At 36.9% G+C, this 27,646-nt stretch overlaps 2 protein-coding genes across 3 annotated transcripts; one reads left to right on the forward strand and one right to left on the reverse strand.

Annotated features, from left to right (window-relative positions):
* On the forward strand, window positions 1-27,634 carry LOC115456442. Of its 2 annotated transcripts, none has more exons than XM_030185521.2 (17): window positions 1-236; window positions 11,327-11,439; window positions 12,082-12,235; window positions 14,382-14,569; window positions 14,796-14,867; window positions 15,331-15,416; window positions 16,304-16,404; window positions 16,761-16,905; window positions 19,398-19,503; window positions 19,846-19,927; window positions 20,065-20,158; window positions 20,394-20,652; window positions 20,780-20,910; window positions 20,986-21,497; window positions 21,599-21,680; window positions 22,034-22,127; window positions 22,332-27,634. In XM_030185521.2, exons 2-17 carry the CDS (start codon window positions 11,341-11,343, stop codon window positions 23,547-23,549), a joined length of 3,423 nt encoding a protein of 1,140 aa, XP_030041381.1. In that variant the 5' UTR covers window positions 1-236; window positions 11,327-11,340; the 3' UTR covers window positions 23,550-27,634. The 2 variants fall into 2 exon arrangements, with proteins under 2 accessions (XP_030041381.1, XP_030041383.1); XM_030185523.2 differs by having other exon boundaries at window positions 14,796-14,858; window positions 22,332-23,549.
* LOC115456443 lies at window positions 17,325-18,935 on the reverse strand. Its single transcript, XM_030185524.2, has one exon. It carries the CDS (start codon window positions 18,578-18,580, stop codon window positions 17,345-17,347), a length of 1,236 nt encoding a protein of 411 aa, XP_030041384.1. The 5' UTR covers window positions 18,581-18,935; the 3' UTR covers window positions 17,325-17,344.
* Window positions 27,635-27,646: the final 12 nt, after the last annotated feature.

Below are 27,646 nucleotides of genomic sequence, written 5' to 3' on the forward strand. Positions count from 1 at the left end.
GACGCGCGGCGATACGGACGCGCCACAAAACCTCTTTTTGGCTACCAAGAAGTTTGTAAAACACAAAAGTTTACCTCCTTCTATGAAATTCCGATGCAAACACGACCAAATTATGTTGAATTTGCAGTGAATGTGGCTCAGATTATAAAGTGACATGTGTAATTGGTTATGAAATTCGAAATAGTTTTGTGCAAAAATAATGGTGGCCGTTTAAGAGGATTTTTACGGATATCGTGGTGAGTTGGATTCTTTATGTTAGTTACGAAATTTTGTTGAACGCATTAAAGTCAGTTCGGTGAAGAACAAAGGTAAATCGAGATAAACTAGTTTGGAAAGTAGGCGTTGTAAACTTTGTAATTCGTTAGTTAACCGTTGTAGAATGATGATTGCTTGATACTGTTGCGAATAAAATATAACTCCATGGTAAACTATCGGGCTATTAAAAAAAACATAGATAATGCCAGTGGTATTTTCATTGACCTTTGAAAAAAGGTTATAAGTTTAAATTGTTTAGTGTAGCTTCACTCAGGTCACAAACATACCAAACACATTTTTTTGTTATTTGCTGTACTTGGTAGTCATGCATGGTTATTTGTAAGTTGGTAATAGTTTAATATTTGAATACAGTATGTTAAATATAACTTTAAATAAATTAAGATGAACGCTGGCCATACATTTATGACTTAAAAAATTATAACGCGCAGACAAAGAGCAAAGTTTTTACACCATTCAATATTACACGTTGAACATCGAATTAAATTCAAAATTATTTTGGCTGTGGGCAGTTAAATATAATATTATATAGCTGTTAAAATACTTAAACATGTACATTGGACTACTGTAAGATGTCCTAATTAACGGCAAAAATGTTGATCGTTTATGATCATGGTAACTTTTTTTTATATTTTTTTAGTTTCGTCGCCAGGTCATGCAGCATTGTTCATCAATCATTAGGCTCTTGAGCAAAATAATGAATGGAATGAAAAAATGTTAGTTTAGCAACAATACCCGATATCTTCGAATTCCGACTTCAGATTGTGTGATAGAGACTACTAGAGAGCATTGTTATTTTGTGTACACGCCAAAATAAGAAATATTTTTTGTACATTTATTCAAAAAATATAATTAACGTGGTAAAAGTAACCGTTGCTCTACCCCGCTTGAAACTTACGTCAATTCGATTCAGAGACCTTAGAATTGTTGCGTTCATTTGTTTTGAATTTGTTTTATATTTTGAGGTGCGCTTTCGCTGTTTTATTTGAATTTGTTCATAGTAAATGTTTAAGTCTAAAAAACAATAGAAAATAGAATGTAATAGAAAACAATTTTATTTTACGGATATTTATCCCAACAGCTTTTACATAGAGTACAAGGTTCATGTAACCTTAATGTTTTAATATACCCATATTCCAGTTTTAACAACACGTTGCATAAAAACCTGTGCTAAAACCAATCCAGTGGACAGATTAGTTCGTACATGCCATATGTTGCTGCGCCAGGCGTGGGAGAGGTCAACGCCCAACCATGGACAAGATCATGATTACGTCTAACTGTCCCTTATCTTTTGTAATAAAGCCCAAACTACTAAAGTAATTTGGGACCTGATCTATCTTATCTATGGTTAATGATACCAATTATCGAAAGGATTGCTTGAAATATTTTTACAGGGAGTCATATACTATAAAGATTTCGTATTTATTACAAGTTATTTTTGAGTATGCGGGATATCAAACATTAAATTAAAAGAAACTAGTAGCTCTCCTGATCGTGAATTACCACTGGCACCTCCCAAAACACTAGCGAAACAAATAGTATCTACACTACACTGCCTCCTTATTTCTCTGGAATGAAGTTAGTTCCAAGTAAAATATGAATAACTACTTTAAGTTCTTTATTAGAGCGATGGCGACTTATTTTGGTCTTTTAATTGTCCACACCATACGCTCCAAGGCGACATTTAAATATGAACTCGGAAACTTCTAGCACTTTTTCCACAACACAATCACAGTAATTACTATGGTTATAAAAACGTATAATTACGTCGGCATTTCTCCCACAGTCATCATGTTACTAAGCTATGTAGTGTTGCTAGTTGTTGCACATTCCTGGAATAACAAGAAAGTCCATATCTATAGAATGTCCGAGGATGGAGTGTTTTTGCGTAAGGAGAATATTAAATTCTGGGGTTATACTGTAATTGGCCTAATGTCTGTATGTGAAATTACCGTATCAATGCAATGTTACAAACATATTTTTTCGGGTGTTTGGCAAAAACGTTGAATTTTCCGATTATGAACGGTAGATAAAGAGTAAATGACCCTTGAAATTTTATAAAACGCGTTTTATTTGCGTGTAGAAACAATTTACACTTCAAACTTTACGATACATGAATATTTGCATTTAAACAATATAAAAATAACCATATGTTCAGAGTTGTATATCTTTCACAACTTTACCGAAAAACTTTTTTGTCCAAATGCCTTATCGCCAAGTCGCATATGGCTTCACGCTAGGAAACAATTGAGGCCCCTCATGTCTGGTGTCACTCTTCTCACCACTCAGCGTACAAAATTGACAGCTGATGCAGAACACATGCGCGAAATTTTTGTTGTGTACGTACGAGTGCGATATTCTGCGATACCAGCAAAAGATTTTATGTCGTTGTTGAACACGCTGGGCTAAAACGACGACGACACCGCTATGTCCCAAGTCAGGAAAGTGGTGTTGCATTTGTCTACTCAATATCAGTTTGGAGTCTTGGATTTATGCCCGATTTTGGAATAGGATTGCATTGCATCACTCATCATTAGACTGATCACATTGGCAAAAAGTGGGTTCCACTTTAACACTTTTGTCTGCTCCTTCGGGAATAACGGCGTGATGTATGTGTAATATACATTTTAATTGGCTAAATAAATCCTTGGTAAAATTGTAAATTATTTTCATACACTCAGTATGCTTTATGGCAATATTACATCGGTAAGTTACTTCGCAGTAGCTATACAGTGCCCATATTATATACAAAATGGGCGCCAACAACGCATTATCAGGTTTGCCGTCGCCTCATGTGCTTACGTTGATAAATATAAATCATATATTAAATCGCACGCAGCATTTAGTTTCATCATAGGGTTGGTTGGTTCACCACTATCTGTTTTACTATAGACCTGATTTATTTTTATTCTTTATTAGATTTTGCTCGCGGCTCCGGCCGCGCAATAACCTTTTTTCCATATAAGATAATTCATGACACGGTCTATAGAATCTATGGCGTCAAACATCAAAATTCGTTTAGCGAGTTCGCCGTTTACTTTTAACAAACATCTTGACAATCTTTCGGATTTATGTTAGTAGGATAAAGTAAAAAGGGGTTTTAGCAGAATAATGGAATTAATAAATAGCAAATGGTCACCCCTGTGACTATTCTTAGTAATTTTGACTAGACGAAAGAGTATATACCTATGTTTAAATGGGACGACATAATTGTATAGACTGGCGATCTTCTTACGTTAGTAGAAACTTTATCTAGATCCCAATTCGCTTACTCTCAGATATAGTTGGGTCACTTTGCCTTTGCAAAAAAAAAAAAAGGATTTTTACCACATCACAAATCAACTTCGACAGCCATACGTCCTACTATTTACCACGTTTTAAGTCTTGCCTGACAACATCCATTACTAATGTTTACAACGAATGTAGCAACACCGTGTCATCAAATTTACGTTCAAGGAATGGCGATTAGTTATGCATACTGTTTAAGAAGACTCTTAGGCCTTGAGTGGTGAAGAAGACTACTATCGTGGGCCATAGTACTTAATCGGCTGGAGTATTCAACCTTTTTAAAACCAAGATAAGCCAATGATCTCCCCTCCTGAGGCAATTCTTGTGCACTCGGTCTCCACGATTAATGCACGCCCATGCACGGTGAGATATTTTTGCGTAGTCGAAGGCACGTAGTTCAGTGTGTATAATTCTTGGTTGTAACTACAAATTGAGGCCTATGAGGGCTCGCAAACATATCCTCCCTTTATCCTTTCCGCCTATCCTAAAGGGGTTCCAATCATTCCCCCAATTCCCTCCCAACTCTCAGAGCTCTTGCAGTCGCTAAGTTGGGGGATTGCAGTATCCCATTCGCAGGTTCTCTTCGTTGTAGACTGTAGCGAGATCTACTATAAAACAAAATATATTGATATTGAGTAACAATTGACAGCTGTTAATCAAGACAGTAGTGAGATGGCTTGCCATTTTGGCATATTAAGTAAAATTCATCCGTGACTTAACTCGCTTGGTCGGATCCAAATAAGGACTTTACTTAACTTGCCTTGCGCTCAATTAACTCGCTTTTATACCCCCGCTATACTTTTTAGGCCATTACGTCCATGTTTAAGTTTTATTGATAACATAGCTTTAAACTGATAAAACTTCATTGGCACTGCTGAAAGACTCTAAGCTGTGCAGTTTATACCGAACAAAGAGTGGTATTAAAAAACAACGACGTTGGTCGCGTATCAATTCAGCTTGTTTTATCAATGCCCCCATGTTCCCACAACAATGGATCTCTGTGCGATAGTTATGCAGTCAACGGACGAATTGAATTAATCATAAAGTAATGTAACTTTAGCTGTTGCCCGCGACTTTGTGACGACGCGATAGTAGGTTTTGAAAAGTGCATAATTGAAACAACATTATGAATAAGCCAAAATGGTTATGCCATTAGTTTTAATAGAAATATAACGGCAATGTTTTAAACCTTCTTACTTAATCGAAATTTCAGTTTTAATGCAAAATTAGTCCCTTAACATTCCACCAAGTCCAGTATAGCGAATAGTTGCAACAAACCTTTCAACAGCATACAATCTCGATTGTATATACGACGATGTTTAATTTACTAGGCTATGATATAATAGATATACTTTGTCCAGTTTCATCACCCCATTTATGCCGAAACTCAATCTAGCTACCGAAGGGTAAATGAGTGTGGGCGGAGACGACAGATGGCGTCCGTTAATATGATGGCACGGCTTATATCCGTCGGAGTTAAATGGCTTGTGACATATTTTCACCAATTGACACTAGAGATTCTTTAATTGGCCCAGCACTTGAGGCAGACTTGTGATCGTAATCGTGCATATTTCAAAATCAAAGAGTCAATGGTTTTATTTTATAGCAAAGAGTAATGAATTCCATCAAGTAGACAGCTAATTAGCAATTATTTCGGGAAGCGGGGGACTCATTAACACGCCTGCAGACTTTTTAAACAGATTAGGAGATGCGAATGAATTTAGCGCTCAATCCATATTCCTCCAGTTCGAATAACATGTAGCTCCAGGCCCATCAATATAATATTGGACACAATACAAGTCCGAATTTGTTTATTAATATAGAAACCAAAGAGGCAGTTTCACAGCTTATTTATGTTACGACCTTCGGACAACAGAAGCATTATATAAAAATATGTTAGGATTTCGAAAAATGATTGCTAGATATTAATAGTTTTATATTTTACGTTTGTGCGACGCAAAATAGTAGGTGCTATTTGACAGCACTTAGCCAGCGTGCCTAGTGGTCCTAAGAAACTCAGGCTAAGTGAAGCAATGTCCATAAGCAGTTCGCATTGCCAAATATTTCATCACCAGTATTGTTTGCTTGTCGAAAGCAAATGACACAATTTAATTGTTTTGTTATGAGAATTGGGTCGGAGTTTATTTTGGCTAGTTTATGACCGCTGCAACTATTGTTTTGTGGGACAGGTTCTTTATGACATCCCATCCGACCCAGTTCCGATGAGAATTGTAGGAAGTTTGGTAGTGCTGTAGATAATAATATTAAATGAGATTAATTATTATAATTATCATGAGCTGTAAGATTTCCAGTGTCTACTGATGAACGTAGACCTACCCTAAATATATTCAAACTGTTTTATTGGAACCGGTGTGCATTTAGAGATTTTTTACTATGTACTTTTATCAAATGAGTTTTGTATTGCCAGTTATATGGAAACTGCAGCTTCACTATGAAGACATACTCTGTTTCAATGATAGTTGTAAAGACAGTTGAACATTATTAAACAGTAAATTCACTGTTTGTCGTATAACCTTAGCATAATATGGTTTTGATTGTGAAGAATGTAAAAAAGTGTCATAGTTAAAGGTGCATGGATGCGCAGTTTATATGACTACAGAGAAAGTTTCTGCACGCTTGTATGATACAAAATTCGTATAATTGTATATTATTTTGAACAATGCGTCGGGCGCTGGTTCGCACGCTATGTCGGGGGTCAGTGAAAGTGGAGCGGTTACTGTTGACGGCTACACTTTACCGTATAATTGAATGAAGATGGTTAATTCCCGCATGATCGTGAGGTTATGCCGGTGGTGCAGCGCTTCTATGAATTATTCTTGCCGAATAGGAGAGGTCCTACGAGAGTACGGTCGTACGAGAGTACGAGGGTACTCGAGCACCGAATGTAAGAAAATGCTAAAATTGAGACACAAGCCGCGCCAGGTCTGTAACTGGTGAGAGTGTATCTAATCTATCGAATTTGAATATGTATTGTGATCTACAATATTTATTTGATTCGGCTATAATATTTTATTTTTCTTTAACGCAAAGTAAATAACATTTGATTGCATTAATAAAAATCGTTTATGTTCCATATATTGTATATCTGGGTTATGGTTATGTATAACTAAATGGTTTGTTTGAATTCGTCCTTGGGATCCTTCATTCACTCACTAAGCCCAAGTCAGAACTCGTGCTTCATTTAACTAATTGACGTGATGCTGTCCCAGTCAGTGCAAAGTTCTTCAATTGTTTTTTGTATAACTTCTCTTTATTCTTTTGTTGTTATTTCTTTGCATTCTAAATGTGTAACTAATGATGCAGTAAGACTTAATACTAGTAATACATTTGTTTATCTTTTGCCTGCACTTACAGAATACAAATATTTTAATAAATAACCAAACTGCAATATTGGACTGTAAAGTTTTTTTAGATGTGTAAAGCTTACTTTAACATCATAAAATTGAGGTCATAACTATTATTATTTGTGGTTGTACTGCCGCCAATCAAATTAGTGTTGGGACATCACTGATTTTTATGGACATAACTTTTATATGAATGAATATAAACTTAGTTTGTTACGGACGTTACAAAGTTTTATTGCCATTTCTGGCAGTTATTTTTAATTGACATTGGAAGCATATTTTGATATGATATTTTTTGTGTGTAGATTTACTTCGTAGTTTTTACGTAATGTAATCAATAAATCACGAAGACCTGTTTCATGTATTAGTCATTGCTGAACAATGGAATGCCTAAATATATAACGATCCTCTTCTACAATATGAACCTAATTATACTATTATATAAAGCTGGAGAGTTTGTTTGTTTGAACGCGCTAATTTCAGGAATTAAACAATGTTTTACATTTTACAGGTTTAAATAAATTATTGAATTTACTTACTTAAAATATTTACATTAACTTAAAACTTTTCTTTCTACTTTATGTCCAATTTTTATTGAAATTTCGGATCTACAGGTTGCATGTGCTGCGATATTCTCAGTGTATGATGCCTGTGATCGTGCGTTTGCTCGATAAAATGTTACAACAATACCCGCTTTTTGTCTTTAAAATCAATTTAAAACAGAACATCGTGCGTATTGTTCGAAGTGCGGTTCAATAAAATATTAAAACGGTGCATGCTCGATGTTCTGTTACAAGTTAATGCTTTAGTCTGTACTCACCTTTAGTGCTTGGAGACTGGACTGGCAATCGAGTGCAATACAGATAGTAGAGATACTCTAGCACGCCTTTATAAATTCTTAACCAATACGAAAGATTTACCATTGTTACAGACTCTACCTGTCTACCTGCGAATTCCACTTTCTATAATAAATCATTGACCTAAACCATCCTTTTGTATGGCCAGGTAGGATGAGTTGATTGTTAGTGGTGTATTGCGGAGTGATTTTCGGAGAACGTTTGAAGCTATTTTTTACAATGGGTGGATAATTCTAAAGACGATTCTAGCAGAAAAATACAGATTACTAAACATTGTTTATTGAAAGCTTTTGTACGAAAACACAGATTAAAATAAAACTGAATTAAACTTCGGTAGTTTGGTTTCTTTGGATTATTAATGTTATGATAGGGCAGGAAAGCATTTTATAGCTACGTTACTTTATGAATTACAATTAAAATCCCTAAATATCTATTTAAAAACAAAATAATAAACAACGAACCAAATCCACTCTTATCGGTTATTTATATATCTATTGGATAAGTGCTTCTACATTTTGATTTTAATGTAATATTCTATTGAAATCTACATATAATATTCGTTTGAAGAGAATTTATACTAATATATAAAGTTGAAGAGATTATTTGTTTGGACGCAATAATCTTAGGAACTACTGAACCGATTTTGATTTCTTTTTCACTGATAGGAGGCTACATGGCTACTTTCTATTACGGGAAAATATTTAGCGGGTCTTTTGTCCCGGAAATCTTTTTCACGCGAGTGAACCAGCGCGCAATATAGACATACTAAAATGTTTTGGGAGAAATACAATCGATATTACATGCACTAAAGTTTTATTTTGTTAATCCTGTGTCTCATAAAGCTAATAGCACACACATTCCAAAGGCTATGTGAATAGATAGGGGAATTTCCGACATTATGTAAGTTTCGTGGTACCGTCTCTACTTTTACCCGCATGGTAAAGCGGTCACTATATTCCACGGAAAACCCGCTGACTCGCTTCTGTGAGTACATTTTGTACATAACATAGGAGTATTATGTCCGAAACGTTATAAAACAATTAAATAGTTTGGTACTCGAGTTGCTTCTTTTTAAATCATTTATTGTTTGCATAAAGTCCCTTGCTGCTTCGTAAGAAAAGTCTTAAATCGGTCATCTTGGATGGGTTCTTGTGAAGTGAAGTGGGTTCTTGGATTGACGAATTTTAATTAAATGTTTTCGACCTAAATTTGACACAGTTTAAAACTATGTAAGAATCGATTCAATAATATAATATTTTTATTGAATTATTTAAACTAAAAAAATATAATCTGCGTTATAGGATAGGCCTAATTTCATAGCTTGGTAGCGCAAAAAAAAACAAATTTAGCACTAACAAAAAGCTGACAAGGCACAATGGTCCACCGCGGCTCGGACCGGCTCGTATCGAGTTACATTCGCCTGAATGAATGATTGAATGATTACGCGCCGGTCGTTGAACCACGCAGTGCTCTGTCAACAGATTTGTTCGCTTTTTGTTTCTTTTCAGCGTGGGAAGCGATTGTCAGATATAATTACGTGTTTATTACAGAGGGGAAAGCACATCTATGCAGAGTATTTTTAAAATACTTTTCTAGCAGATGTTATCATTAATTAGTTAATTTATTAGACGTGTTGATTAAAATATTTAAACTCTAACGTCTTGAAAGTGTCAACTAGAAATAAAGTTTAAATTGGGCTAAAAATATAGAGTATAAATAAAACAGCGTCGCATCGCGTCCTTCCCCGAACCTTTCAACAGACTAGGTCGCTACGTGGGTGGTACCCACGTAGCGACGGTGTGGTATTGAATGTTAGCAATTGGATTCTGTTATGCATTGTGCTAATAGGGTAGCACATAACACCATATCATAGTGCATAATAACAGTTCAGAGTACTTTAAGAATAATAACAATTAAGGATATGTAAGTATTTTATAAAGGTTGGGAGTTGTAGGTATCTTACACAGTTTACGATAAACTTAATTACAAAAATGTAACGTAATTAATTTTTGAAATACATTTACGCACACATAGTATAACAAGACACATCTTTGAAACTTACAATGGGTATCTACCTAATAAATAAATTGGTTAAAATCAGCGCTGCAGTAACAGGCTGGTACTGCAGCAAGGAGCTGAATGTGGGTTCCCTCGTTGGCATAATGGGTATAATTGTGTAATATTTCTTTACATATTTTGTTTTTCTTTTTTATTGTACACGTTATACTGTTATTGTCGCAATAATAAAATCTTTCTTTCTTAGTGGGGAAGTATTAGGAGATAATTGGGTGAAAATTCAAATCCCACGGGATTTCTCACACCGTGACTGTAGTCTGTACACCTGTTCTGAAATACCGTTTTGGACACGAACGTGCTAATTGTGTATTTAACCGTACGGGCCTTAGGCTCGTCGTGTGAAATGCACGTGTTTTTAGTAGCAATTGGACGTGACTTTATTGTGGACATTATAATTCCCACGGTTAGTGAATGGATTGTGAACGTAAATACATTCATACATTAATTCTAAAATGTTATAATTACATTCGATATGAAATTGTGACTGCTATTCCTCGCAACGAGACATGAATATAAATACATATTTGCAGGTCACAAATAGGTACTTGTCCCGATATGGGTACTAATAATTATTCTTATATTGGTAATTATTCTTACTGGATTTGTCACGTTTTATAATCATCATTAATGTTGTGTGTGATCTCCTATTATTTTTGATGGATTTTACTGTGACCATAGATGTACCTAGTTGGCAAATAGATTAAAATACACGTTAATTAAGTAACAGATAGCGAGACTGTAAACGAAAGCGATAGATAGCTTTGCTATTAAGGCTGGTCTAGGGAAATTCCACCCACTTTCATGTAATCGTAAAAATTTTGAACAATACAATTTCTGGTCGTCATGACATTTGTGTTATGCGTGTCATATATACATGTCCATAACATGTTTGTAGGGGCTATTTAGCAAAAAATATAATTAAACTCACGCACCACCTTTACGCAGTAGTCGGGTGGCCAGCTGTGACGGCCGGATGTGTATGCACTCAGCAGATGCATCTCGATTCAGTTCTGTTTTGCGAAGCGATCTGCGACTTTTTGTAATGGCGGAATTTAATGGCCGCCCGGTATGACGTTTTTAAATAACGGTAAAGCGTATAGCCTTTTGTTTTTGCATCATAATTATTGTCTTACGTGTGGTATGCGATAATAACATTTCAAAATGAGGATGTAATGGCATTTTTCATGGTATTTTTAAGTTGTTTGTGGTGCTTTGATGGTTAGTGTGAACTGTTTTTAAGGGTTTTAATGACTTGTTTTCATATGCACCAAGTTTTTATATTGCTGGTTAAAACTGCCCTGCGTGTCCACTTCACACCCACGAAATAACTAAATTGACCCATTCTATTATTTTCCTATTATGCTGTACAAATTCCCTGTATTAATGAGCCTGTCTACTAACACTTGGGTTTTATAATATACCTAATGTCTCTCTACTCGTCTTAGCCTGTCTACTTCTTGTCCCCAGGTGGTGCAGGTGAGATGTCGCTGGCGGAGGTGACGTCAGCGCGCAGTTCGCCGGCGCGCGACGCGTGCCCCGACTGCGACACCAGCGCCTCTGTCACATCTGACTTGCATAAGGTAAGGACCTACAGTTTATGTTTTAATTAACTGGTATCTGAGCGTTGATAAAAACTTTTTAATAATTGCAAAACACTGACGGAAAATCTCGATAGTTAAAATTTTCTGTTTCTTTTGCGTACATTTTTCTTATACATAATATATCTAGTATACCTAATATGTATAATATCGACTGCCTCGGTGGCGTAGTTGTATTGCATGTCCGGTACAATAGCGCTCTGAGGTCCTGGGTTCGAATCCCGGGTCGGGCAAAGTGATATTTGGGTTTTTCTGCTCAGTATCAGCCCGGAGTCTGGAATTTGTGCCCGATATGGCGATAGGCTCGCCCCCTATCACATCATGGGACGGAAAATACTTGGCGAAAAGTGGGTGCCCTAGTTGCGCCTCTGCATACCCCTTCGGGGATAAAATGCGTGATGTTATGTTATGTTATATGTATAATATATATAAGCAGCAGAAATATAAGCAGAGTGCGCGTTTTAGAAAAAAAAAACACTTTAACATAATTTAGGCGATGCACAGTGGAGAAGTATTTTTACAAGATAACTTATCATTAGTGCGGAATCAAAATGGGCAATTGTATAAAGAACTCTTAAAACATAATTACAGCTATTTTTAAATACAAAACTTTGTGCCCCGCAGTACCAAGTCGCCTGCACGTGCAAGCCGTCGTCAGCGCAGTACGCATGCGCAGACGACCCCGGCCCACCCCCGCCAGCCAAGACCGACACACCACCAGCGCTGCCACCACGTCCGCCTGCCAGCGTCCTTGCTGCCACCAACAGACGGAATAATGGTATACCAACTTAATGTTGAGGGATTAAGGTTCAGAATCTGTTTATAATATGTCAATGTATAGGTGAATTAGGGTAACAATCCTCGAAACACTGGTAAAGAGAGCTCAGTGTAAGCACTTTTTTAAGAACACGATGAATAAAAATTTAAAACGATTAATCAATAATAAAACCAACCTTAAGTTTTTATATTTCGGCTTTAACATACGGTACGTACCTAATAGACTGGAATTTGCAGGATATAAAAGACTTGAAATCTAAGATAATTTTAGCCGAACAGTCAAGTTGACATACTTCCTTCAGCACTGTTACTGATCTAGCTACATAGATTTTATATTAAGTATGTCAAGCATTTTAAAGTATTTGTAGTGCTGCCCTGGCATGTGGTTTCCTTTTTTTGCGGAGATAGCAAATTTGAAAATTGTATCTAGTATCCTTATTTCTCAACCTATACATTATTTTGTATCAAACTGGTAAAATACCATGTTTTTTTTAAACTATGGTGGCCGATGAGCATGGAAACTTGCGTCACTAAAGCCATTTATCCGCTACCGACCCTAAAAAAAGCGAAATAAAAGCTCGAAAATTCGTTCCAGTTTCTGTCTCTTTCAAGTTACGACACCGTTGACATCGGACGAATTATGTTTCCATGCATTCTTTCAAAAATAAACCACGCAATTTATTACACGAATAAAGGATGCGAAGATTTATAAAAGTTGGTGTCGCAAAATTTTCCCACCAAAAACAACAATGAATTTCAAACATTGAATATATCTGAGTGAATAAATATCTACCTGTATGTCTCTAACAAGTAATTTCTCAAACTAAAGGTCTGTTACAATGTCAATAATACGTACACGACAAAATCCATAACTGCCAATCTCGATTTAAGACCTTTCTACCTGTGCGTTACAAAGAGTCTACTGCTTCTGCGCGGGGCAGCCATTGTCAAAGCCACATAACCTAGTCGCAAACTAAAGTAATAATAATGATGTTTTAAATGATATTTCCATCAAAAATATCAAGTTTCGTGGTAGTTTGATCTTAAACGTTATATTGCATTTATTTTTGTAAAGAAGACGTGATCCGCTCAGCATTTTTCGTGTGTGATGTGAAAATAAACAAAAGAATTAAGCAAAGTGTATTAATGAGCGTTTTAAGTAATAATTCAATAATTGTTTGACATCAAATACAATTAAAAAGAAGTTTTTACGACATAAACAAATAATGTTTTACAATAAGCTCATTGTTCCTTACGCGGTTGTAAATATCGATTTTGTAATCTGGCGCGCTATTCAAAAGTTCCTCTGTGTGAATTGATAGCATTTTATTTTTAGTTTACGCGGGAATTTAAGTGATGTGACATGTCGACTAATGAGAATAAAAAACCTTTTGTCGAGTGTTTTATTAACGTTGAGTGATATAATTTCAAGTCTAGAGGTGACTATAGGGTATTGTAAAGTGAGTTTTATGCGTTAGTGCATAGGCGATGCAAACGTGCGGTGTTATGCAAGTAGTACAATATCAAGTATCGACGCCTCAGTCGACGATCGCAGCAGACGTCGCACAGCACTATGTACCGCCCCCGCCTTATTTTGGTAAACTATTGTTTTGTTCGCTTACCTATAAAGGCCTTTTTCACTTCCTTTAAATGTGTCAGCCACATCAATAAAAATAAAGATAATAAGAAAACTTGGTGGTGCTCAGCTTTTCAGTTTCCATACAGATATTATGATTAAAAACATATTTTTATAATTGGGTTTAAATTATACTCATAATATCACCAAGACTTCGTCTCAGGTTTTTTATCGACCAAGAATGTGTTGAACTTTGTAGAACAGAATTTAATAGAATATTGACCTAAACAGTCTATTGTTATTGATTCTCAAATTACACAAACTGCTACGCTGTCGATGCACAAACCAATGATTAAGTATACTTTCAGATATTGATTAAGCGTATTTTTTTTATTGGTACAGGGGTTAGTTCATAATAATATTGAATACTTAAATTATTTAATTGCCCAACAACATAGTTAATTCCTGCAATAATTTAAGATATTAAAACTATAACGATTACAAGTGTTCGCAGTACTCGCGTTTTGTAACATAACATTTAATGTTTTTTATATCTTCTTCTCTCCACTAGCCTCAGTGGGATGCAACGGCAACGACAGCACATGCCGCCGGCGCAAGTACGCGTGGTGGTGCGTGGGGTGTGGTGCGCTCGCGGCGGCGCTCGGGGGGCTGCTGGCAGCACAGCACATCCTGCTGCGCGCATACACAGCATCGCCGCAGCACTTGGAGACTGTGCCCGCTGCTGTACCTGCTGCTATGGTATGGAAAAATTATCAACCTCACTCGATTTAAAACAAAGATTTACTATTTTAGAGCCACGCAGATGCCTCTGCTTGATGCTGTAAAATACACGCTACTATATGATTTACAGAGTAAAAGTTGTCTTCTTGTTGTTGTTCTCTCCGAAGTTTACCTAACTTCGTTCTGCCACGATGAACAAGTTGATTCTAGTATTTGAAGGTTTTTTAATATTATTTGTTGCCAGTTGGTGCTGACAGGCGTGTGCATCATGAGCTTAGCGCGACGCAGAAACCGTTACAGCTATATGGTAAGAAAAGTATGTCACGTTTCATCGTATTTACACGTAGACGATAGTAGAAAAAACTGTGCAGATATATTTGTGAAGAATTTAAGATAATATTGAAATCACATTCAAGTTTATAGAACATGTTTTTTTTGCGGTCATTACAAAAAAAGTAGCGATCAAAACACGCAGTTATATGTTTTAAATATCCTGAATCAAGCCTGGAATTGAAATATAACAAATCATTAAGAACAATAACCGCGAATTAACTTCATGGAAGTTATTTTAGTGGCAGTTTCAACTTTCAATACAATCTATTTCTGGCTAATAGCGGTAGTCATAATTGACTATAATTTATTTAGACGACCAAATAAAGGTGGCAGGAAGTCGTTGTGGTTCTGATTGAATTATAAAATCATAATCTGATATTATTCGGTGCAGTAAACATATATGCTGTATTTGCCTTATAACACTATATAATGAGATATCATTTCAGATCAAGGTGGTAGGAGCATGTTGTCTGGTGTGTGCGCTTACCTGCGTGCTGGTCACCATCACCACCACAGTCATCCACATGAACAAGTACGTCTACTATAGTCATAATTGTGGTGATTGTATATGCTAATGACTTAGTATGTCGTCTTTATTTAATTAAAAAATATTTCAAAGATTCTTTATAACATAAATAAACTTATTGAGAAAAATGTAGTGTATAAAACTTAATGGATGAAATGATTTATATATTTAAATTAGTATCAAAAATAAACGCACTGAACTACCAGTCATAAATCAACCAATAATCAAAAGAATAGACATGGTTGTAATGAGCTTGAACATAGTGAGTGATTAAGAAATTTTGAAGTTTTACTTACCACATGAGCTGAATCACTCATCCCACTCTACATTATTATCAAACCGTATAAGCTTATGAATGACAAATCCATAAAACATTACTAAAATAACGTAACGGACTGATGCCGATAAAGTTACTTAATACAACCTTTAAAGATTCAAAAACCTGTTGTGTTCGTCTTATAAGTTATCGGTATTGGAAATGTTAATTTTGGGTCGATGCTCTCGTTTGCGAACATGAATAACTAATATACCTTGACCTTCGCATAGTTTCTCTGACTTTATATCATAACTTGCATATTTGATTGCGGTAGAATTACTCTATAATCTAGCGGTAGTGTGTATACGTTGGATATGGTGAGGATCTGGGATTAATTTTGATGTCGAGTAATAAACCATGATGGGTTTTTAATCAGAAAAAAAATGACTAGATTTACCTGATATTGTAATTTATGAACTGTAAACGAGTCTTACTCCTTACGCAATAGATACACGACATTTATGGTAGTCAGGAAGGTAAGGGTGCCGAATCCCCTCTCAGATTGCCTCTTAAGAAATAAAAAAAATATAAATTAATACATTATTAATCAATATAATTTGGTGTGTGTGGATTGCAGACTGCAGACGCTCAAGTTCTGCGAGTACACGAAGTTAACCCGCACGTGCACCTGCTACACAATGCCCCCGGACACGCAGCACAGCGGCCATGACGACGACGGTAATACATGATTCATCTTCTATTTTAGACTTCAGTAGATAAAGGTGCTACGAGAACTGCGCCTTAAATGTCCATATGTCTACCTGTCCGATACGAGTTTTATTTTAATAGAAAAGTAGATCAGTATTTGGTACTGAATAATTTAAATGAAGTTAAAATTCGAGGGGTTCCAAACCGCAAGTATACAAGTGCGTCGCGCGTTTTGTAGTTTTTAAAAGAAAAAAAGTTGTTGAAGAAGTCATCATTCGACAGAACCAATGAAATTCAACTGTAAAGGGTCTTTCTACAGAAACTTATTTAATAATTGTTGAAGATTAATATGCAACAGGTTATAAAATTAATGTTAACCGTCCCAGGCGTGCGTTGCGTGTTCGAGGGCGTGACGGACTGCGGCGTGGTGCACGGCCCGCTGTACTGGTGCCTGCGCGGAGTGTTCGCACTCAGCGTCAGCGCTGTGCTCGTCTGCATCTTTAGCTGCATGCTGGCGTATCAGCTGCTCAGGTTAGTTCGAGTTTGTATTACCGCTGGGTTGTAAGGACCGTGAACCAAGATAGCCACAGTCATCCCCGAGTCTGGGTGGTCATCATGGTAATTACAGTTTGCCTGCCAAAATAAAAAAAATAAAAATGTTGATGTGTATTATTGGTGGAATAATCTAACGTGGTAACTGATTGAAAATTAGGGATGCACCAGATATCAAAATTATAGGTAAAAATTATGTATTCACAATTTCCATGAGAGAAATGACGAGGCGTGTAATAGATTTAAAGTGCAGTTAAGCACATTTTAGTTAGTGTGTAAATAATTTTCATATGATGACGTGATTGGTACCTACATCATATTAAATAATGTATTTAAAATCATTTAAACGACAGACATTAGACATCACATAATTTTACAATATTTAATTCACACAAAAATTATAACCGAAAACAATTCTTTAATTATTTAAAAACATGGTCTGTAATTTTTTATTCAATGACGTCAAAGCAATCTGTTGTATGTGCACTCGGTTCTCTAATAACTTCACACTGTGCTTTAAATCAGTCACTTCCGCCTTCACTTGAACGTAGTCCATTATATCAGGAACTTCGTACGCCTGCCTAACTTTTCTCACGTCTTCTAACTTCTGCGCCAGGCTATCCGCTTGGATCTGAATCACATTCTTCTCTTTGTCCAACTCTGCCGTTTGTTTTATTTTAGTCTTTATAGTTTTCAAGACATCATTTAGGTAAGTGTTTTGTTCCATCAGTGCTTTTTTATGGACAGCCAGAGTTAAATTTGCGTCGCCGGTCATTTTTTTCAACTCTCCTAGTTGTTGGATCTTCTGGTCTATTATTTTTGTACATTCATCGTTTTCGATTTTTAGTTTGTCAAAGTCTACCGGTCGTAAGCTTTCACTTAGTTCGGCTTTGACTTTGATTTGACCTTTGAGCTTGCCGTATTGTGTATTTAAAGTGCTCGTTCTAAGTCGCAACTTTCCAATTTTACTGTCAGCCATTTTGACCCACTCCGTCATAAACCTAATCCATATTTCAGCTGGAATTCTTTGGGCTATTTTGTCCCATCCCTCAATTATAACTTGCTGGTTGAACATTTCCGTAGCCTTTTCTATATCAACCACCCTTACCCCGATTTCTTCCAACTGTGCTTTGAGCAAAGCGTGTTGTTTTGCAGCCTTACTTCTAACCTTTTCTAAAAAGTCTATTAGGATTTCCATCTCAGTAATAACTAACTCGGAACGTTCTAGTACGTTGATCCTCGGCCCGGACCCGAATATGACCGTGCCTCCAATCTTAGCAGATGATTCCACGCGTCTGGTCGATATTTTTGATGGACTGGTTAACATTCGCGATGGACTCATTAGGGAATCAAATCCAAACCTGGAAGTCTGTGATTTTAAGAAGCTCCCAACGTTCAAAGAGGAACTACTTTGCAATTTAGTGGCATATTCCAGGGCTTGCTGGACTCCGTGCATTAAAGCTGGTTCCAACCTCATGATAGTTCGTTCTATGATTTCATTTTCCAAGTTTAGGATCTTGATTTGATGTTTCAAGTCGTTCACTTGCTTCACAAGCTCCGTATCGGTTAGTTCCTCCGAGTCATTGGGGAATTGGCTTGCTGATCTTGAATTTTGACTTATACTGCTTCTGTGGCCTTGGCCTGGTTGAGACATAGTCTTATTACTGGTTCAAAGGCACTATAAACTTGATATTCCCTCCAAATTTCCTCAGATTTACAGGTCCAAAGGCACTATAAACTTGATATTCCCTCCAAATTTACTCAGTTTTCCATGTATTTGGTAAAATTCCTATAAAATATTCAGTATATCGTCGAAAACTTATGTCACTTTTCTAAGAATAGACAAGTGAGTTTTCTATTTAAGTATCATGGCATTATAGTCCTTGAAACTCGGGCTGAAGGCGGCAATTTCAGTGATAGCGTTTTTTTTGACCTGACACAGTTTGTCCGTTGCCTTGGAGTTCGTTGGCATGGTGACGTTGTCTAGCTTAGAACTAATTGCTATCATTTATAAATTAAGATAGGAAGTAGTTTTGTACTCATTTGTATCCATGACGTCATAATATTTCTTCACGTTACGTTTCACGGCCAGTTACGGGTAAGCATGGACGCAACGATATTTTATCATATTCTTATCACCAAAACAGAGAGTAAAACAACAACTTTTGAAATTTTTGTCTGTCTGTATGTTTATTTTTCTGTTTGCTCAAATGTTCGTTGGAGTGTCACACAAAATCAACTCATTGGATTCGAAATCCATTAACTGAATAATATAAAACTTTATTATATGTAACATAAAGGAGGTGAGATGGCCACTTAGTGGAAACAGGCCACGCGCGTCGCGCGAGTTCTGTTTTCCGGGAAGGTGCATTGTAAACGGTAGGAGATAGGTGGAGTCAGATCTATGTCCACACTGACGACGTAGTGGGCACAGCTTGTTATCAATGAATTCGTAAATATATTTATTTCAGCCACGAGCGCAAGAAAATGTACTGGGAGCAGTTGGAACTGCGATGCAGGTCGCTGTATAGACCACCTGCCGGGCAACCTGCACAGCCTGCTGGCAGGACGGCGCAGGTCAGGCTCAGTTTTAGACCATTTTATATCGCTTTTTAAATCATATTATTCTCAGTAACGGCTTTAGTCCGTTGCCCAGAGTCTAGAGTCTAGGTAAGGCTCGAAATCGGTATGTTTGCTGTGACTTCAATCGCAACCAGTCTTTATTGACATAAGATAGCTTTTTCTAGCAGAAATACTATCGTAATCTAAAACATGTCGCAGAGAAATGGATGCCGAATTTTTTGTCGCCTTGAGTCCTCGGTTTCATACAGCTGGCATGATAATGCTTTTTAAAGAATTCTTGTAAATTCTTCATGCAAAATATCTATGAGTCCTAAAAATCTTTGGAATTTTGTTCAGGCAAGCTGCAGTTGTTGCGCGCAGTGTCATCCTACGCAGCCGGCGTGGGACATCAGTCTCCAGCACCGTTTCTGGGCGCCGGGTATGTTTCCACTATTGATTTATTTAGGAAACTATAGCTAGATAATCAGCCAAGCATTCGTGGCAATTTTACAGATTATTTGATAGTGTGCTATTGACCAGTCGAGTTGGGTCTCAAATGTTTTGATACCTTTTTAGGTCGTATTGGAAACCTCTACTCTCCAAACCCGGGCACGGCGCGGAAGAGTTCTGCATGGAGTTGGTTCCCTTGGCCAAGAACCAACAGTCAAAAGTGAGTTATTTATAACGACAATTTTATTTGTTCTTCGATATAGTTGTACTTATTCTGGACCGACCGATTCGTAATTAGTTATTATTATTACATTTTCACCATATCGATAAGTTTGAATAATACCTTGCCTGCTTAGTTACTTGTTATTCTCTTTTAATTTATTTGTCACTTTTATCTATCATGGTTTAGTGGCCTATAAGTACTAAAAATAACAATACAACATTTACTTTTCCAGTTCCCGCTGCCGTATGGGCGGAGTGCCTCAGTCAGGCGACAGTGCGTACGGTTTCTGTGAGACGGAAGCCCCCCCGCACGCCCCCCACGCTCCTCACGCCCCCCCCGGAACACTCGCCCCCGCCCAGGGGTACGACGAGCGCTTCGCCGGCTCGTTCCCGCAGCCCTTCCAGAGGTCGACCGCGCAGACCAGCTTCGCTCAGAGTTCTGCCACCTTCCAAGGGCAAGGTTTCGTGCAGAACCAGGGAAATTTTGCACAGGTGAGTTGCTTTGCTAAAAAAGTATTATATTTTATCCGTGTCTTATTAACACCAAGTTTGGTACGCAACGTGGAAAAAAATTTAGAAATGCCTTTGTATTATAGTATCAAAATTTGTTTGTTTACAGGCGCAAGGGAACTTCCCCCAGGCTGGGTTCACTCAGGAAGGATTCGGCGAGGCGAGCGGTAGCTTCGACCAGCACACTGGTGTGTGGGGTCCGCCGCCCCCCTACAGCCCACAGGGACGGAGCGGTAGCAGGTAACACCTTACCCACGTACAATAATATCTTGAATAAGTATGAAGTGTATATTATGGTTATGTTTGACATTCCAGGCATCATCTCCATCATCAAGACCCTGCGGCGGCCACGCTCCTCCATCATCACCATATGGACGTCCATCGCAACTCGGCGGTACACGAACATGCAAACATGCCCATACAACCACACACGTGTACCAGGAACTCATACCTCGTGCACAACATGCCGCAAAATGTCGATATGGCTCGCATGAACCCCGACAGCCGGTTGAACCCAGAGATGGCTCGGTTGAACCCCGAAATGGCCCGGATAAACCCAGAATTGAGTAGGTTAAACCCCGATATGAGGATGAATCCGGAAATGGCGCATCTCGGCCAGATGTACCCGGCGGATGTAAATGACATGGCCCGGATACAGGCTGAGATGGCCCACTTGCCGCCGGATGCGAGGTTCAATACCCTGAGAGGGCATTTGGTGCCTTACAGATGCCAGAGACTGGGAATGAGTGCAAGTAACCTGCATAGAGACTGTAGGATGGATGAGAATGTGACTATTGAGTGTTTACACCAAAAGACGGGCAGTAAAGGTTTGTTGGATTTGTATTAAAAGATTTTTTCAATATTGCCACTCAAACATTATTACCGATTATTAAGACAAAAGCCGTTCTAAAAATAATATTTCCTGCAGTTTCAGATCAAAGCAGCGACTCGTGTCAAAAACAGGGGAAGGAGAACCTCGGCTTCCAAAATGACAAACATTCACCTATAAGGTAAGCTATTGCTCCAAAGTGGATTTCAATGATGAAAGATTCTCAAAATGCATAATTACCAAATGATATTATATGAGTTTTTGGGAAGTAAATAGAGATGAAAATTCTTAAATCACTTAATATATTTCTATTCATAGATATGCCATGCCATGCTATTCATATATATTCACACACTTACACACTTACTTTTACTCACTATTCCGGGACAAAAAAATGTAATCTTACTATTATATTCGATCATAAATTAGAAACGGAAAATAAAACCGATTCATTTCCATATAAATAAATTCTATTTATTGCTTTAAAGACTAGTACTTATTCGTAATTTTAATATTTATTTTGTTCTTCGGCAGGGCGTCGATGCAAGACTGCCGTAACGCGAACAATAACGCCGAGTCGGAGGTATACTTCGCGGACGTGTCCAGTTGTTGCAATGTCTCTGTCAAGGTATGTGTAAAAAATAAGTACTGTTATTACATAACCTTACAACTTAATTTATTTTTCTTTGAGTCCTGCTAATACACACAGTTATACATACTAGCACTTGATATCTCGACATATAACATAATGTACCCAGACGTTATGTCTTACGATAAATCGGTATAAAACAGGATATAGATAACTTATAAAGGTGATATTATTATTGTGTAGGCTGAATGTTGCATGAACGCAAACGTGTCTGCGTTGGTGGGGACCATTGAGAACCACCCAGAGTCGACGTCGGAGTCGGACACGGGCTCGTTCACACTGACGCGGCAGCAGCGGCCGCAGCCACAGGTCGGCTCCAAGCGACGCCCGCGACAGGCCGACAAACATATCAAGACGCAGGACAAGATGCGACAACTCAACTCATCCGGCCGACTCACCGACCAGATCGACCACATCAACAGCTCAATGCGAATGACCGAACGAATAGACCCGAGGATCGAACGAATCGAACGAATGAACGAAACTCGGCTCAGTGAGCGCAGGAGTGACTCGCGTGATCGCTTAAATGAGCCCCGTGTGTGTGAGAGGTTTGACAGGATGAATGAGTCACGAATCAGTGAGCGGATGAGCGATAATCGCTTAGAACGAATGAGCGATTCTCATGACAGGTTGAATGATTCTAGGAATTGTGATTTGAGTGAGCCGAGAATTGATCGGTTAAACGATTCTAGAATAAGTGAACGTATGAACGAAGCCAGGTTAAGTGAGCGAATGGAACGAATGAACGAGTCGCGCATTGGCGATAAAATAAACGATTCAAGGTTAAGTGAGCGGATGGAACGAATGAACGAATCTCGTATTAGTGACAAATTAAACGAATCTAGATTAAGTGAGCGAATGGAACGTATGAACGAATCACGTATTAGTGACAAATTAAACGAATCAAGGTTGAGCGAGCGGATGGAAAGGATGAACGAGTCTCGGATTAGTGACAAAATGAATGATTCGCGTCTGAGTGAACGAATCGAACGGATGAACGAGACACGGCTGAACGAGCGGATGTCGGAACTTAACTCAAGTATGCGAATGGAAGGTAGTCCTCGAAGCAGAACACACATGAGTCCCCTACGAGTGCCTCGCACCAGTCCTAAAGACCATCCGAGGCCGTCCAACGTGGAGTCTAAGCCATTCGTCCAGCCTATTTCGCCGCTGTCTCCTAAAACTGAAGAGTCACTGTTGTCAGATGATGACCGGCCAGTAGACCAGGTGTACTCCAACGATCCGGAGACTTCGAAGTGCCTCGCTCCTGACTCTCAGTACGAGCCTGTGAGGGAAGAGAAGGAAGAGATATTGAAAACGAACCACCATCACTGCTATAGTGACACAAATACTATGGACTCGGGATGGCAGAGCGGGTCGGAGAAGCAGGTCACTGATTGAATTACATAGCGCTGTAGCTGTGGTTTGGGTTCATTGGTATGAATATTTGGTGTCAGACCTTGTCTTATCTTCAGCCTTTCAATTATTCCTTATGGCAGTTTATGGTCTTCCGTTATGAACTTCCATTTTACCAAGCAATATTAAAGACAGGTTAATTCTACTTTGTAAAAGAATTTATGAGTCTTCTGGTGCCTCTTACAAGTGCCAAAATACCTCTATTAATGCGCCTGGTAAGTGGCCCTGCTGTCAGCTATGGCCACAAAAATGTGTTCCATTGTATAACTTAGAATATGTATTATGTGAGGAATGTAGATTGCGTAGGTTTTATTCTATTACTGAGAATCTGTATCAATTACCTTTTGATATATTTGTTCAGATATACATAAACAAACGTTAAAATTATGTTGGACGCAACGAATAAAGAAATAAGGTAGTTTACGGTACCAATATTATTACATGTAACTTCTCCAAAGTTATGCCTTCATAAGAATTTTACGAAACAAATGTTTGTGAGTATCTGAAAATTTATATCTAAGAAATGAATACGTTTCCCATCGCTAGCAATAACGACAGGAAAATATTTCGAAAACTAGGCATTTTTAAATGCGATTTCTTATGAAAGCATGTATATCTTTCAAATAATCTATAAAGTGTTAGGTTTTTAAATAATACTCATATAAAAAAGTAAATAGGGAAATATATTTAAATGGAGTATCTGGTCTGCGAAATTCGAATTATTTTTTGTAATACCATTTTTTTCGTACCGCTCCATTTTAGTATTTCACATTACTCATAAAAAATTGTATGGACGATATAAACAAGATATTTTGAATTTGTTTATTTCTCGGTAAATAAATTTCAAAATATAGATTGACTTGGAATATTTTATTTGGGAATCCAACGAGTTGTAATGGTATACGAATATTTCAACATTAATTCAAGGGTTTATCTATGAATCAAGTAACTGTAACGGTCGTTTTGGGTTGCAACAATTCATAACATTTGTGGAAGAAAAAAAAAAACACTTCCTATTATGAATAATGTGATAAGTTTAACACTTAAAGGTCATTATCTAGTAATTAAATTCGTTTATCTTTTTGTTTTCGTTCCCCAAATAAGGTTCAATATCTCTTTATTCTATGTTCGGTTTATATATTTTTTGTTTGTCTTGCTAAGTTATAGTCACGATGTTCCTCTGTTACTGCTCATGGAGGCCTAATATAGGTGTCATTAGAGCTACTTTTACAGTGCCATCCGTGTTTTACTCCGTATCTTCGGGTTTAGATGTTGCATGTCCAGGTTACAGGTTAACGTTGGATAACTCAAGTTTAACCAGGAATGCATTCAACTTTAAATTGTAGCGTAATATCCCTGTGGGTGGAGCCCTATGTGCAAAAACGGGCTACTATTTACTGAAGGTGGCAGCTCTAGTTCATACCCAGAATCCGCTCTCTTCGGCGGAGACGATATCTCCGTCCCTTCTTAGGTGTGAATGTGTTAGTTCCAAGTAGTTGTAGTTGTATAATAATATTAATATTTTACGTCAAGATATTTGCCTCCTCTTAGCCCTTCTAAAACGATAAAAGTTAAAGGAAACCCTGAGAGGAAGATGAGCACCTCCAAGGATCATCGACGCCTTTATTAAAAAGTAATATGTTGTATGAGTTTTGAATGTATATGGAGACTTAAAGAAATACAGCTATTTATAATCTCTGGTCAACACGAAGGAAGTTATGACGTGTTAATTTCAGACATTAAAAACTGGCTTGAACTTATTCTGCTCATAAAATATGGTATCAGTTATACCTAGTTTACCACGTATGTCAAATCGTTATTCGTTTTATTTGTAGAAAGAGAAACGTCTTATTTTGAAAAGATTGATTGAGTACACTAATTCGTTGCGACAGAAGAGTACGACGATTATATTTTTTTTTTCTTTGTTTTGCCCTCATGTACTTATCTAAAAACTTAATACTCAAAATTATTAACACTAAATACTCGTAAAAAATATTGTAAATTTGTTGTTATTAAATATGTCTGTCAATATTATTTGTTATGTTTTGATAAATTGGAAATTAACAAATAGATCGCTATGTAAGGCGGTAAAGCTAATTAAGAGATCGCGTGGGCTATAGTATCTTGTTGCCGAGAAACATTATAGCAACTTCAGCAACTGTCAATTTAGTAGTGTAGTGTTTTTCGACAAGTCTGCGTGCGACAGCTCTGCGTGACATCTAATTGTTATTGGTAGTTATTTCGACTATAAGTAAATTTTAAATTCCTCATTTAATTCTTATTCGGACACTGAAATTTGTTCGTAATTCGTCTTATTAAGATTGAGTTCCTGTTTAGATTGACACAATTGTTTATTCGATTTTGTAAATTAATGTTAAATCGCTCGCCATGATTATTTTTCTAATTTATTTACGTGATCATTCGCGTTTTGATTTTTCTTTTCCGTTTCTATGTAGAACTCACAGTATTTTTACATTACCAATACTGAAGACAACGCAAAAAATAAACAATTATGAATTGCTTAGATAGCACGGAGCTGTTTTATAGTAAATCGCGTTAATCGAGGAATTGCCGTTTTCTCGCTAATGTTGCCATACACAATATTATAAGTTTGCTATTACCATAAACAAATATTATTTTTTAATTCCTCAATATACGAAGCAATATCGTGTAAATATAAAAAAAATAACCGATTTTAGTATGTAATAAGTTTTAAGTAGTTATTTACTGTAATGCAAAAAAGGAATTGTTTCGCAAAACTGTATTATAAATGTTAGGTTATACACTTTATACAAACAAAAGAGTATAATTTTAATGTGAGTACATTTTATTAAATATTGCGTCTATTTTGCAGTGGTATCTTAGCAGATAAGGTAATTTAAGAAATATTTTTAAAATGTATTCATATTATCCAATTGTCGTTTTATGTCCAGGCATACTTAAAATACTTGTGCATTTCTTGTAAGTCGGGTTACTAACTATGGACACAGCCTTTTGAGGAATTGGTGAGAACGAGACATTTCTATTTCTCAAGCAACTTCCGTCAAATCAAAATTAAACACCATGTTTTAAACCATAGACGTAGAGAAAGGACTGAACATTATCTTCAAATTTGATCACTCTGTATAAAATATATTGTGGCCGTGTAACTTTTTGTCTGTAGTGGTGCAGAACTCAATTGTACTCTCTATACTCTCACGAGAACTTAATCACAATTAACAGTACAGCTGTTGGTCACCAGTTTATTTTATCTCTTTTACATTTTCCTGTCAATTGACAACGCTATGTCTATACTCTTTGTCCATATTTAAAACCAGTTATGTCAGAAAATAGCGTTTATACCTTAATGATTTGGGTACAGGGACCTTACTCTCTATGCGTCACGTTATTTTGATAGTGCGTAACAAGAACGTAACGCACCGCGTCGCGTTTAAGACAAACAGAAATTAGAATACAGAATATTATTCTACGCTAACTTCTCGAAGTTAATATAACACGGCCATGTTATGAATTTCCATTGTCATAGAGAATAAGGCCTCATTACTGTACTCGTTCGACAGGGTTGCCTGTAAGAATTTTGTATATCTGCCTATCGTGTGAATGTTGTAGATTTAGTGTAACATTGAGATAAGTTTATTTTAATCTTTAAATAATATAAAATGTTAAATTTCTCATTGTATTTGTTGTGTTTACTTCTTTGATTTCTTAAAGTCAATGACGATTTTAAAAATGAATTTTATTTGCAGAATTCCTATTCAAGGAATATATATGCAAGCATGTACTTAGCTCCTGAGCGAGACGTGTTCTAAGCTTTTATGCATATTTCTTATTGATCAAATGCGGTAATAAAAGGTTTAAATAATAATTTCAGGTGAAATATGAACGAACCTTTTAATTTAGTTTCGTCAGCAGACTTCTGTAGTCAAGGAGTTAAACGGAATTGCGAATCGTATTTATGTGTAATTTTCCTAAATATTAAGGATTTTAAGTTCTTTTTATACATTATTACACTGTACCTATACTGTTAGTTTGATTAATTGTAATGGTTCTATTAAAAAGACTGAAATCTCTGTTTTGTTTGA

The sequence above is a fragment of the Manduca sexta genome, chromosome 18 (genome assembly GCF_014839805.1).
Source record: "Manduca sexta isolate Smith_Timp_Sample1 chromosome 18, JHU_Msex_v1.0, whole genome shotgun sequence".
NCBI classification, from domain to species: domain Eukaryota; kingdom Metazoa; phylum Arthropoda; class Insecta; order Lepidoptera; family Sphingidae; genus Manduca; species Manduca sexta.